Source organism: Prionailurus bengalensis, chromosome D4 (genome assembly GCF_016509475.1).
Source record: "Prionailurus bengalensis isolate Pbe53 chromosome D4, Fcat_Pben_1.1_paternal_pri, whole genome shotgun sequence".
Lineage (NCBI taxonomy): Eukaryota > Metazoa > Chordata > Mammalia > Carnivora > Felidae > Prionailurus > Prionailurus bengalensis.
The window spans coordinates 2,120,299-2,134,656 of NC_057359.1; the positions used below are offsets into that span (position 1 = coordinate 2,120,299).

General features: G+C 44.4%; 1 protein-coding gene across 2 annotated transcripts in view; it reads right to left on the reverse strand.

Moving 5' to 3' along the window:
• Positions 1-218: 218 nt before the first annotated feature.
• LOC122475061 (F-box/WD repeat-containing protein 12-like) overlaps positions 219-14,358 on the reverse strand; it is a 46,674-nt gene continuing 32,534 nt past the window's right edge. For both annotated transcript variants that reach the window (XM_043566711.1, XM_043566710.1), the window contains exons 6-10: positions 7,384-7,542; positions 6,718-6,928; positions 5,250-5,428; positions 5,045-5,172; positions 219-771 (exon numbers count right to left, since the gene is read on the reverse strand). In XM_043566711.1, the coding sequence (XP_043422646.1) occupies positions 645-771; positions 5,045-5,172; positions 5,250-5,428; positions 6,718-6,928; positions 7,384-7,542 (804 nt within the window). In that variant the 3' untranslated portion in view covers positions 219-644. The remainder of the gene's footprint in view (positions 772-5,044; positions 5,173-5,249; positions 5,429-6,717; positions 6,929-7,383; positions 7,543-14,358) is intronic.

Genomic DNA, 14,358 nt, shown 5'->3' on the forward strand with positions numbered 1-14,358 from the left:
ATCTGTTTCTCCAGCCTCCCCACTGACCCGGCACACTTCTCTATCTCCTTCCAGTAAATTGCTTTCTTGGTGTTAGTTAGCTAGCTTTCTGTCCCTGCTGCCTGTAGCTGAGAACCCCAGTGACCCACCCACCAAAGCAGTCAGGGCCTCCCTGTGGACCAACTCCAGGGATGCCATCTGTACAAGACACAGAATGGCATCCCTAGAGCTGGGCAGCATGGTGCCACACAACCATTTATTAACGTGTGCCTAAAGCACATAACAGAATGGGGGGGAAAACATTTCCTTACTTCGTTACGTATCTAACAACAAAATAATCATGGTACAAGCCCAGCCCCTTGTACTTGGGCCTTCTGGCATCCACTCCTCTCTACCACTTACTATCTGAACAAGCTTAGGCAGGTGGCGTGGCAGCTGGACAACAGGCCAATAATGGGTTACTCTCCCATTACTGGTCCTGTTCCTCATGTGAAAAACAGAGACATCATACCTCTTTAACTGGTTTGTGAGGATTAAAAAAAAGTCACATAGCACAGTGCCTGGTCCATAACAGGTATCTGAGAATTGCTCATTTCTGTCTCAATGGTGATAAGTCATCATTTAGTCTGTATGTAGACAAGCTCTTCACCAAAGTGAGATTATCTTCAATTGATGCAGTCATCTGAGCCACGCTGCACTTTGAAGCAATAGGACCTCAGAATACTCGTCCCAATGTTTCTGGCTTCCACACCTACAATGCTCATACTGTCGCCTTCCACATGGGTGAATCCACTGCGAAAGGAAGGGACAGGTTGCACGTTAACTTGAGGAAGAGACATGTGGTTAAGTAGCTAAGCCTTTACACAGAGAATGGAGTGCAACGTCCTGACCGTCTCCAGCCAGCGCACCCCATCTGTGTTGAGACCTGTGTTCACTCTAACAGATAGCAAGATGATCATATTCTGGAGTGGGGATAACAGCTTGGGGCCCTCCTGACAGTAGCTGCCTGAATCACAACGATTCCAGCTGGTCTAGAAACATCTCCTGATAGAGAAGAACTGGTATCTAATCCAATCTTGGCGGGGTAGAGTCATTTCCCTGGAAGTGAGAATCAGCCCATCAACTCCTGACCAGTCTCAGTGAAAGATAAATGCAGGAGCTAATGGGGCCATCATTTTCTACAGTGTTCTCTTCACCTAGAAAGACCAGACAGTGCTGCTCTGAGCATGACAGAGAATGAGCCGGTGAGAGAACCAAACCAACCGAACCACAGAAGGGATTGGAGTTTCCTGCAGAAGCTGTTTCTGGCTATAGATTGCTTCTAAAAACACTGGCACTCTGACTTTTATGAAATACCTTTTAGCTTGGAGTAAATTCCACACTGACTTACTGAGTTTAAGTAGCAACTGAAGTTCTACTTAACTTAGAAATTAGTATCAAGAATGCAAGGTGGCATCTCCAGACTCAGAAAACTGCAGCGTTGGATAGTCTACACTGGGGCTGGGCAGGAAGCAGGCAGCATAGTCAGTCAGCCAGTGGTCCTCACGGTTTGTTGGCAAGAAAAGTTGAATCAGCATCTGCTTCCTTTCTTATTCTCTTTAGAGAATTCCTTAGTCTTTTTTCGTCCATTGATTTTTAGTAAGTGTGCAGAGTTGTGCAACCATCACCACTATCCAGTTTGGATTTCCATCACTCCAGAGGATCCGTGGGGCGCGTCGGCAGTGAATCCCCTCCCACGCCCAGCCCCAGGCAGCCTTGTTTCTACAGTCTGCCTTGTTTCTACAGACTCGTCTTTTCTAGAAGGGTCATGTAAATGGAATCACACAACGTGGTCTCACACATCTGGCTTCTTTCATGTAGCACGTTTTTGTGGTTCACCCACAGTGTCCGTGTCAAAAAGCTGTTCCCTGTCACTGTGGAGTCAGATTCCCGACTGAATCTATCCATTTACCAGCAGGTGGGCACTCACAGTATTTGCACTTTGGGGGTATGTTGAATAAAGCTAAGAACATTCATGTACAAATCTCTGTGTAGACATAAGTTTTATTTCTCTTGGGTAGATACCTGGGAGTATGCAGCTAGGTTGCTGGTAAATTTATATTTAACATACTTGTCTTCCCTGTTTTCTTTAGAGAATCAGTAGGTATTCACAGATGATAACATTTTGGGAAACTGAAAAGCTCTCAGAAAGTACTGGTTATGTCTTGCAGCATTCAAAAGATGCTGGAAAAAATTTATGGGGAACAGCATGAAACAAGATGGCAGGATTTCTTGTTGTCAAATGAAGCTCCCCAAGAGAAATTACCACTCAACTAAGGATTTCCTGAGGAATCTGTTTTCAATTAGGAATGGGGCATAATTCATTATCATGATTCATTCCAGGGTCCTGATTAAAGCACATTTTTTATTTTTATTTTTTAATTTATATTTATTTTCTAATTTTTTTAATATTTACTTATTTTTAATTTTTTTTTAATGTTTATTTATTTTGAAGGGGAGAGAGAGAGAGATGGAGCATGAGTGGGGGAGGGGCAGAGAGAGAGGGAGATACAGAATCCAAAGCAGGCTCCAGGATCCGAGCTGTCAGCACAGAGCCCAACATGGGGCTCGAACCCACAAGCCGTGAGATCATGACCTGAGCCGAAATTGGACACTTACCACTGAGCCACCCAGGTGCCCCAACATTTATTTATTTTTGAGAGAGAGAGACAGAGCACAAGTGGGGAAGGGGCAGAGAGACAGAGGGAGACACAGAATCTGAAGCAGCCTCGAGGCTCTGAGCTGTCAGCTGGTGCAGGGCTCAAACCCACCAACTGCGAGATCGTGGCCTGAGCCAAAGTCAGATGCTCAACCAACTGAGCCACCCAGGTACCCCTAAAGCACATTTTTAAAAAGATATTTCTTAGTGTCCTACTTACTTGTCACATTGAGAATGGTGTCATTTCAGTGAAGGATGTATTCACCATTCTACATCCATGTAATTCAGTGTGTAAAAACACATATGAAAAAGAAGATTCTAAGAGTGCTACGTGCTCAGCATGAAAGAACAGGGTCATGTCAGTGAATGGATGTGTTGTGTAATGCATGGGTATGTGTTTTAAAAGACATGCAAAAAAGAAATTTCTTTTTTTTTTATTTTTAAAAAAAAATTTTTTTTTCAACATTTATTTATTTTTGGGACAGAGAGAGACAGAGCATGAACGGGGGAGGGGCAGAGAGAGAGGGAGACACAGAATCGGAAACAGGCTCCAGGCTCTGAGCCATCAGCCCAGAGCCTGACGCGGGGCTCGAACTCACGGACCGCGAGATCGTGACCTGGCTGAAGTCGGACGCTTAACCGACTGCGCCACCCAGGCGCCCCGCAAAAAAGAAATTTCTAAAAGTGCCACTTGCCTGCTAAGCTGAGAACAGTGTTATTTCAGTGAGAGGCTGTTCTAACCACTCAGTAATGATGTAGAGAATTCTTTAAAGACGCGTACAGAAAAGGGAGGACAAAAAGTGTATTTTGAGGCTGACATGGGAGCACAATCCCTGGCAGGCAGCCTCCCCACCCAGCCTCCTTTCAGCGACCATGAGGACAAGTGTGTGTGCTGTGTGTCCCTCAGAAGACAGAGGCTTTCCTGCCGCTGCAGAAGGAAGCCATCACAGACAGTCCGAGTGTTTGCGGCCTATAAATCGGGACCTCCCCAACCTGAGAGGCTTGTCGCAAAGGCCTCTGGTCACTCGCAGACTCAGCACCACAAGGCCGCAAGACCCCCACGCTGAGGGCAGGGGCCTGAAGGGGTAACAGCACTGGGGCATTAACTAGCAAAAATACAGCACCTACAGATGTGAACGTGGCCTCGAACTTCAAAGGAATTTAAGGAGGAATCCTGAGTGAAGAAGCAACTGTGAAGATGCCAAGTCCTCAGAATGAGAGCGTCTGGTGGAGGGGGGGGCGGGGGGCGCAGTGGGCCTGGGTGGCTCAGTCGGTTGAGTGTCCAACTCTTGCTTTCACCTCAGGTCATGATCTCATGATTTCATGGGATGGAGTCCTGCATCAGGCTCTGTGCTGACAGCACGGAGCCTGCTTGGGATTCTCTCTCTCTCTCACTGCCCCTCCTCCACTCATTCATACTCTCTTTCTCAAAATAAATAAATCAACTTTAAAAAACAATAAGACAGAGAGCATCAGGCTGTCCAGTACAGTTTGTTTAGAAATTTAAGAGAGAGGGTTAAAACCGATTTACAGGCCAGTTGTTGTTAAGATTTAAGTTGACTCTCTAGTTAATTCTTTACCTTATCAGAAAGTTGAGTTGTTTACTAAAAATGAAGATTCTTCTGTGTTAATTAGGAGTTTGCTTTAATAATTATCTTCGAATGACAACTAAGTGAAAACTCAGAAACGAAGTAGGTTATAGAAATCTAGTTTTTAAAATATTTGGTTTTGGGCTTAGTGTTTTTTCATTTACGAAGGTAAGATGTTTGCCCCAGGAGGTCGAATTTACCCCAGACCTCATACCAAGTAACTGATGGCTGTCAGCGCTCTTGTCATGAGCAGTCCGGGGGAGTAAGATTCACGGCCTGTCTACTTTGTAGAACTCACTGTGGCAAGAAGAAACATAAGTGATTCCAAACACTACTTTTAGAACCCAAAGCAAAACTGGCTTCTTCGGGACTTTCACCATCTCAGTCCCACTGACTCCACCACCACCTGTACGTGGTATATGGTTTCGGAATCACGTGAGAGCTGGACTGCAGGGCGGTGCTGGGCCCCCCTGGGCATCACTACGCGTCCCTGGGGGACTGTGAGCAAAGTATCCACATCCCAGAGCCTCTGTTTCATCTGGAAAAGTGGGTAACACCAACTTCAGGTGGTGGCTTTGTACATTAGAGGAGATAATGTACACGATGCTTAGCAGAGTAGGAAATAGCATCTGAGCGGTGACCTGCCTCGGGTGCCCAGACAGTGAGGGAATGGCGGAGCTACGACCCAAGCCGCAGTCTCACCCTTTCCAGTGGCCATCTTACAGATGCCGCTGGCAGGCTGGGTGAGGCCACTGTGAAGGAAAGTGGGAGCAGTTACCTGGCCCATCTGTGGGAGCCCCCAAGCAGGTGATAGCAGCTCTTGAGGACGGGAGGCTTCGTTTCTTTATTCCACACATAGACTCGCAGGGAGAGGTCAAAGGAAGCGGTGATGACTCGGCTCTGGTCCTTGAAATGAAAAGCCAGGTGAGGTGGGGCCACGGGCTCTTCAGGTGGGGGTGCAACACAGGCAAGCCCACACTCACCACCCACATGGACGTGATGGGCCTCTGGTGGTCCTGGAAGGCTGCCAGCTGCACCCCGTGGATGGTGAAGAGCGCCAGCTCCGACCCGGACACCAGCAGGATCACCTGAGAGCCGTGGCCCTTCATGAGGTGAGGAGGTATCATGGAGCTGGGCAGGAGGAAACTTGCCATCTGTTGTACTTTGTGAAAGAAAAACACACAGACTGTCATCTTGTGATAGCAGCTGGGGGTCCGGAGCACACGGGCCTCACCGAATATGCCGTGCGTGGCACTGAAAAGAGCAGCACTTTTGTGGTCACGCCTACGTTCAATCCCAACCCAAGCGTTCACCCCCTGGAGCCTCCCGTTCACCAGCTCTCCAACACCGATGCCAACACCCTAGTTACGGGCACTACAAAGATTTGAGGCAATATGCATGTGGAAGTGACAATATCTGCACACATACCCTCCTGGGAATGGGGTCCCCCGTGCTTCCCCATCTACGGCAGGGTGAGGTAAGAAGTGGCTACATGAGAACTATGACATTCACAACATCTGCGAAAAACTGCTGTTGACAATACTATCTTTTATATTGTATGGCGTTCCTCATTTAAAAACAATTAATTGGATCATTTCCTTATGGTGTTTAGCACCAGGAAAAAAAATTACCTCTCTTTTTTTTTTTTAACGTTTATGTATTTTTGAGAGAGAGAGAGGGAGAGAGGGTGAGCGAGCATGAGCAGGGGAGGAGCAGAGAGAGAGGGAGACACAGAATCTGAAACAGGCTCCAGGCTCTGAGCTGTCAGCACAGAGCCCGATGCAGGGCTCAAACCCATGAACTGTGAGATCACGACCTGAGCCAAAGCTGGACGCTCAACCAACCGAGCCACCCAGGCATCCCAAAAATTACCTCTCTTGAAGAATGCATGCTTGTATCAGACAAGGGATTATATTACACATCCCATTTCCCTTTTTTCCTGAGGTGCTAGGAAGCTCAGAGTAAAGTTTATTGTCAAATGATGATATGAAAACAAATGAACATAATATAAGAGAAAAAATGCTAAGGGCCACAGGGCTGGCCAGGCACAGTGACATGTGGTTTGGGAGACAGAGAAGGCAGAAAAGGAGATGACTGTCGGTCTTATTTGCCTGCTGGCCTAGGAGCTCCTTGAGGAAGAAATGGTTGTGGCTTTTAGTCACCTCTGTGCACACTGAGGACTGAGTGCATTTGTCAGAGTTGTGACAAGACAGCGAGGAGGCGAGACTACGTGGCCAGCGGTTACTGTCTGGCTTCCAGGGCCACAGAGAGGGCCCTGCCCACAGCAAGTGCTCAGCCACTCGGCCAGGACCTACGATCACAAACAACAAAACAATTGTTGGGCCACTGTATTCACTGAGAGGGAAGAAAAGTGGCCCGAAGGAAACCTGAGCAATCTGTGCTTGAAGCACCACAGCACAACGGTGACAGTCCTGGTACGGGGATCCTTACCCACGACGTCTACCCCTTCCCGTGACTGCTTGGTCCTGAGCTCGTAGGTGGTGATGACCAGCTGCATGCCGTTGTCATTTCTGTGCGTCACCATCAGCCTGGCTGTCTCGTCAGGGGCCCAGCAGGCTCTGGAGGTCAGCCAGATGGGTAGAGTGGTGGAGACGGGAGGCTCATCCTCCACCAGACACAGCAGGGAGCGAGTGTGGAACACCTGGGGAAACACCATCACATGGCCCATGCCGCTGACAACCACCCAAGAGCACCGCAGACCCACACCCAGTGACCTCACTCTGTCTTACGGGGTTGCCGGAACCACCTGTGCACCCCCAGACGCTGGGACCAACCCGTCTGGTCTGGCGGGAAATGCCTTGCCCACCAGTCCCGCGTCGGTCAGTGTACCAGGACAACCGAATCAATGACTCTGGTGGTTTGGGGCAGCGCCTGTCCCTGACATGCCTCTGCTTTCCTCTCCTATCTGCTTGCAGTCTGCTTCAGATGCCTCCTCTGTCCCTGGACCATCCCGTCAAGGTGCCGGTGCTGTTGGCGGGCTTGGTCCTGCACCGGAAGCCACCCTCCTAGACACATCCACAAGCCTGGGCACAGGACCCACCGCCTTATGCGCACAAAGCCAGGCCCCCCGAGCAAGGGACATAGCCCACCACTGACCTTCGGGCCCAGGTCTGAGTTCTGGGTTGAAGCAAACACCCACTGGCAGTCAGGAGAGCAGAGGAGACTGGTGGGGCTGCTCGGGAACACGCGAGTCCTGGACCGCAGCTGCAGCTGGGGCACCGTGAGCGCATACAGGAAGCCCTCGGCACAGGCCACCTGCAAGGCAAGGGCCACGGTCAGCACGTGGCCTCACCCCAGGGCAGAGGTCAGCTGCCTGCCCGCCTCCCGGCTGAGGCAATGCCACCTCCTCACACCAGAAACAGGAACGTCCGAGCAGGAGGTAAGCCTCCAGAGGGAACCCTCCGCCCGCTCTTTGCAGCCTCCGGGCAGGACCTTCAGTGATTCTTCTCTGTGTGAGACTCAGGCGCTGTCTGCAGACGGCCTTTCTGCCTGTAATACTCCCCGGAACTATTTCTTGTCAGAGGAGACTTCCCATGACCTTCCACTTTCTCTCACTGCGGTGGAAATGTGAGCTGTTCACAATTCTGGCCACTGCAGCACCGAGCACTCCTGTGCATAAGCTTTGTGCACCGACACGAGGATTTCCTCCTGAGAGATCCCGAGAGTGGCTTTATTAGGTCAAAGAGCATCAGACTGAAGACTTTTAGCAGAAGAAAACCAACAAGCTTTTCAAAAAAGATCAACCTGGGGTGCCTGGATGGTTCAGTCGGTTGAGCATGTGACTCTTGATTTCAGTTCAGGTCATGATGCCAGGGTGGTGGGATTGAGCCACACTCAGTGTGGAGCCTGATTAGGCTCTTTCTCTCTCTCTCTCCCTCTGCCCCTTCCCCACTCATGCTTTCTCTCTTTCAAAGTAAATAAACATTTGTTTTTTAAAGCTCAATCTGGGGCACCTGGGTGGCTCAGTTGGTTAAACATCCGACTCTTGATTTCAGCTCAGGTCATGATCTCACGGTTTGTGGGTTCAAGTCCACATTGGGCCGACAGTGCACAAAGCCTGCTTGGAATTCTCTCTCTCCTCTCTCTCTGCCCCTCACCCTGCTCACATGTGTGCTCTCGCTCTCTCTTTTCACAAGATAAACTTAAAAAATTTTTTGAAAAGAGCTCAATCTATGTTCTTATGCATGTACAAAAAATACCTTTTTCTCATCCAACTCATTACAATGCTAATCTTTGAAAATGTTTGCTCACCTAATAAGTGAAAAAAAAAAGCCTCAACCTTTTTTTCCTATTTTTAACTTTCTTTCCTCAAATTTTTGAAAAGCCTCATCCTAATGTCACTTACCAGTTAGTAATTACGTATTATTGACCATTTGTGCTGTTTTTTTCACCTACACTCTATGCTTCATATCATCTGCTATCGGTGCTTTGTTAAAGAAGATACAGTGTTTACTCACGACTTTTCATGGATCTTAATATTATTCTCTGGTTCAGATGTTTTGGTAATCTGAACAGACTTTTAGGTAAATCAAACCTGTGTAATTTTTCTTGACTCAAAACCATTTGTGTATTTCCAGATACCTTTATACTCTTGCCTTCTGCATTAGTTTTTAATTATTCTAAATATATTTCTACTGAATGACATGGGAATAACTTGTTTTCTCTTCCTGACCAAGTCTTCAGTTTCTCAAATAGCTTCTCCTTCACCTATGTCTTATTTTTTTTTAATTTATTTTTTTTTAATTAGCATTAGGTGCAACAATGGTTTCAGGAGCAGAATCCAGTGATTCATCGCCGACACATAACACCCAGTGCTCCTCCCTGCAAGTGTCCTCCTTATTGCCCCTTGCCCATTTAGCCCATCCTCCCACCCACAAACCCTCCAGCAGCCCTGTTTGTTCTCTGCATTTAAGAGTCTCTTATGGATTTCCCCCTCTCTGTTTTTATATTATTTTTGCTTCCCTTCCCTTATGTTCATTTGTGTTGTATCTTAAATTCTACATGAGTGAAGGCATATTTGTCTTTCTCTAATTGTGCTTAGCATAATACACTCTAGTCCCATTCACATTGTTGCAAATGGCAAGATCTCATTCTTTTTGATTGCCGAGTGATATTCCATTGTCATACATATACCACATCTTTATCCATTCATCTGTCAATGGGCATTTGGGATTTTTCCATACTTTGTTATTGTTGATAGCACCGCTATAAGCTTTGGGGTGCATGTGCCCCTTCAAAACAGCACTCCTGTATCCTCTGGATAAATACCTAGCAGTGCAAATGCTGGGTCGTAGGGTAGTTCTATTTTTCATTTTTTGAGGAACCTCCATACTGTTTTCCAGAGTGGCTGTACCAGTTTGCAATCCCACCAGCAGTGCAAAAGGGTTTCTATTTCTCCACATCCTTACCAACATCTGTTGTTGCCTGAGTTGTTAATTTTAACCATTCTGACAGGTGTGAGCTGGTATCTCATTGTGGTTTTGATTTGTATTTCCCTGATGATGAATGATGTTGAGCATTTTGTCAGCTGGCCATCTGGATGTCTTCTTTGGAGAAGTGCCTATTCATGTCTTTTGCCCATTTCTTCACTGGATTATTTGTTTTTTGGGTGTTGAGTTTGGTACGTTCTTTATAGATTTTGGATACTAACCCTTAATCTGATATGTCATTTGCAAATATCTTCTCAGTTTTTGCAAACCATTCCATTGGTTGCCTCTTAGTTTTGCTGATTGTTTCCTTTGCCGTACAGAAGCTTTTTATCTTGATGAGGTCCAAATAGTTCATTTTTGCTTTTGTTTCCCTTGCCTCCAAAGACATGTCAGGTAAGAAGCTGCTGCAGCCAAGGTCAAAGAGGTTGTTGCCTGCTTTCTCCTCGAGGATTTTGATGGCTTCTGGTCTTACATTGAGGTCTTTCATCCATTTTGAATTTATTTTCTGTATGGTGTAAAAAAGTGGTCCAGGTTCATTCTTCTGCATGTGGCTGTCGAGTTTTCCCAGCACCACTTGCTGAGGAGACTGTCTTTATTCCACTGGATATTCTTTCCTGCTTTGTCAAAGATTAGTTGGTCATATGTTTGTGGATCCAATTCTGGGTTCTCTATTCTGTTCCTTAGATCTATGTGTCTGTTTTTGTGCCAGTACCATATTGTCTTGATGACTACAGCTTTGTAATACAGCTTCAAATCTGGAATTATGATGCCTCCAGCTTTGGTTTTCTTTTTCAGGATTGCTTTGGCTTATTCAGAGACTTTTCTGGTTCCCTACAAATTTTAGGATTGTTTGTTCTAGCTCTGTGACAAATGCTGGTGTTATTTTGGTAGGGATTGCATTGAATATGTAGATTGCTTTGGGTAGTTTTGACATTTTAACAATATTTGTTCTTTCAATCCATGAACATGGAATGTATTTTTTTTTTTTTGGTGCCTTCTTCAATATATTTCAGAAGCTTTCTATAGTTTTAAGTGTACAGATTTTTCACCTCTTTGGTTAGGTTCATTCCTAGGTATTTTATAGTTTTGGTGCAATTGTAAATGGAATCAGTTCCTTGATATCTCTTTCTGTTGCATCATTATTGGTGTATAGAAATGCAACCAATTTCTGTACATTGATTTTATATCCTGCGACTTTGCTGAATTCATGGATCACTTCTAGCAGTTTTTTTGGTGGAATATTTTGGGTTTTCCACATAGAGTATCATGTCTTCTGCAAAGAGTGAACGTTTTGACTCCCTCCTTGCCAATTTGCATGCCTTTTATTTTTTGTTGTTGTTGTCTGATTGCTGAGGCTAGGATTTCCAACACTATGTTGAATAAGAATGGCAAGAGTGGACAGTGTTGTGACTTTATGCGGAAGCTCTCAGTTTCTCCCCATTGAGGATGACATTAGCGGTGAATCTTTCACATATGGCTTTTATGATCTTGAGGTATGATCCTTCTATCCCTACTGTCTTAAAGGTTTTAATCAAGAAAGGATGGGGTATTTTGTCAAATGCTTTCTCTTCATCTATTTAGAGGATCATGTGGTTCTTATTCTTTCCTTAATGTGATGTATCTCATGGATTGATTTGCAGATATTGCCTTGCATCCCAGGAATAAATTCCACTTGATCATGGTGAATAACCCTTTAAATGTATTGATGGATCCAACTGGCTAGTATCTTGTTGAGATGTTTTGCATCCATGTTCATGAGGGAATTGGTCTGTAGTTCTCCTTTTTAGTGGGGTCTTTGTCTGGTTTTGGAAATAAGGTAATGCTGGCCTTGTAGAATGAGTTTGGAAGTTTTCCTTCCATTACTGTTTTTTGGAACAGCTTCAAAAGAGTAGGTGTTAACTCTTCTTTAAGTGTTTGGGGGCACCTGGGTGGCTCAGTTGGTTAAGCATCCAACTCTTGATTTTGACTCAGGTCATGATCTCAAGGTTTGTGAGTTCAAGCCCCACATCAGTGCAGAGCCTGTTTGGGATTCTTTCTCTCCTTCTCTCTGCCCCTACCTCACTCTTTCTCTCTCAACATAAATAAAATAAAACTTAAAAAAAAAAAATAAACGTTTGGTAGAATTCCCCTGGAAAGACATCTGGCCCTGGACTCATTTTTTTTGGGAGATTTTTGATTACTAATTTGATTTCTTACTTTTTTTAAATGTTTATTTATTTTTGAGATAGAGACAGAGCATGAACAGGGGAGGGGCAGAGAGAGAGGAAGACACAGCACCCAAAACAGGCTCCAGGCTCTGAGCTGTCAGCACAGAGCCTGACATGGGGCTCGAACCCACAAACTGTGAGATCGTGACCTGAGCCGAAGTCGGACACTTAACCAACTGAGCCACCCAGGTGCCCCACTAATTCAATTTCTTTGCTGGTTATGGGTCTGTTCAAATTTTCTATTCCTTCCTGTTTCAGTTTTGATAGTTTATATGTTTCTAGGAATTTTCCCATTTCTTCCAGATTGCCCATTTTATTGGCATATAATTGCTCATAATATTCTCTTATTACTGTTTGTATTTCTGCTGTGTTGGTTGTGATCTCTCCTCTTTCATTCTTGATTTTATTTATTTGGGTCTTTTCCTTTTTCTTTGTGATCAAACTGGATAGGGGTTTATCAATTTTGTTAATTCTTTCAAAGAACCAAAGAACCAGCTCCTGGTTTCATTCATCTGTTTTTTTTTTTTTTTTCTGGTTTCAATACCATTGATTTCTACTCTAATCTTTATTATTTCCTGACTTCTGCTGCCTTTGGGCTTTACTTGCTATTCTTTTTCCAGTCCTTTAAGGTGTAAGGTTAGGCTGTGTGTCTGAGACCTTTCTTCCTTCTTTAGGAAGGCCTAGATTGCTCTATACTTCCCTCTTATGGCTGCCTTTGCTACATCCCAGAGGTTTTTGATTTCCTCTTTAATTTCTTGGTTAACTCATTCATTCTTTAGCAGGATGTTCTTGAATCTCCAGGTATTCGTGGTTTTCCAAACTTTTTCTTGTGGTTTATTTCGAGTTTCATAATATTATGGTCTGAAAATACGGATGGTATGATCTCGATCTTTCTGTACTTGTTGAGGGCTGTTTTGTGTCTCAGTATGTGATCTACTGTGAAGAATGTTCCATGTGTACTTGAGAAGAATGTGCTTTTAGGATGAAATGTTCTATTATCTATTAAGTGCATCCGGTCCAGTGTGCCACTCAAAGTCATTGTTTCCTTATTGATTTTCTGCTTACAGGATCTGTCCTTTGCTGTAAGTGGGGTGTTGAAGTCTCCTATTATTATGGTATCACTATCAATGAGTTTCTTTATGTTTGTGATTAATGGATTTATATAGTTGGATGCCTCCACTTGGGGGCATAAATGTTTACAATTATTAGATCTTCGTGGATAGACCCCTTAATTATGATATAATGCCCTTCTTCATCTCTTGTTACAGTCTTTATTTTAAAATCTAAATTGTCTGATAGAAGCATGGCTACTCCAGCTTTCTTTTGTCGACCATTAGAATGATAGATGGTTCTCCACCCCCTACTTTCAACCTGAAGGTTATCTTCAGGTCTAAAATGGGTCTCTTGGAAACAGCATATAGATGGATCTTGTTTTCTTACCCATTCTGTTACCCTGTGTCTTTTCATTGGAGCGCTTAGTCCACTGACATTTAGAGTGAGAACTGAAAGAGATGAATTTAGTGCCATTATGTTGCCTGTAGAGTTAGAGTTTTTGGTGATGTTCTCTGGTCCTTTCTAGTCTTTGTTGCTTTTGGTCTTTTTAGTTTTGTTTCATCTTTCTCCACTCAGAGTCCCTTTTAAAATTTCTTGCAGGGCTGGTTTAGTGGCCATAAACTCCTTTAGTTTTTGTCTGGGAAACTCTTTATTTCTCCTTCTATTTTGAATGAATCCAGCCTTGCTGGATAAAGAATTCTTGACTGCATATTTCTCCGATTAAGCACACTGAATATATCCTGCCACTCCTTTTTGACCTTCTAAGTTTCTGTGTGTAGGTCTGCTGTGAACCTGATCTGTCTTCCCTTATAGGTTAAGGATTTTTTCCCCTTGCTGCTTTCATAATTCTTTCCTTGTCTGTGTTTTTTGTGAATTTGACTATGATATGCCTTGTTGATGGTCAATGTTTGTTGAATCTAGTGGAAGTTCTCTGTGCTTCTTGGATTTTGATGTCTGTGTCTTTCACCAGATTAGGAAAGTTTTCTGCTATAATTCTAACATAAACCTTCTATCCTTTTTCTCTCTCCATCTTCTGGGACTCCTATGATTCAGATGTTACTCCTTTTTAATGAGTCACTGAGTTCTCTAATTCTTATATTGTGCTCTTTTGCCTTAGTTTCCCTTTTTTTTCTGCTTCATTATTCTCCAGAATTTTGTCTTCTATATTGCTGATTCTCTGCCCTGATTTGTCCATCCTTGCCACCATGGCATCTATTTGAGATTGTATCTCAGTTACAGCATTTTAAATTTTGTCCTGACTAGATTTTACTTCTTTTACCTCTGCAGTAAGCGATTCTATGCTTTTTTCAACCCCACCTAGTATTCTTATTATCGTGATTCTAAATTCTAGTTCAGACATCTTATATTTGTGTTGATTGTCA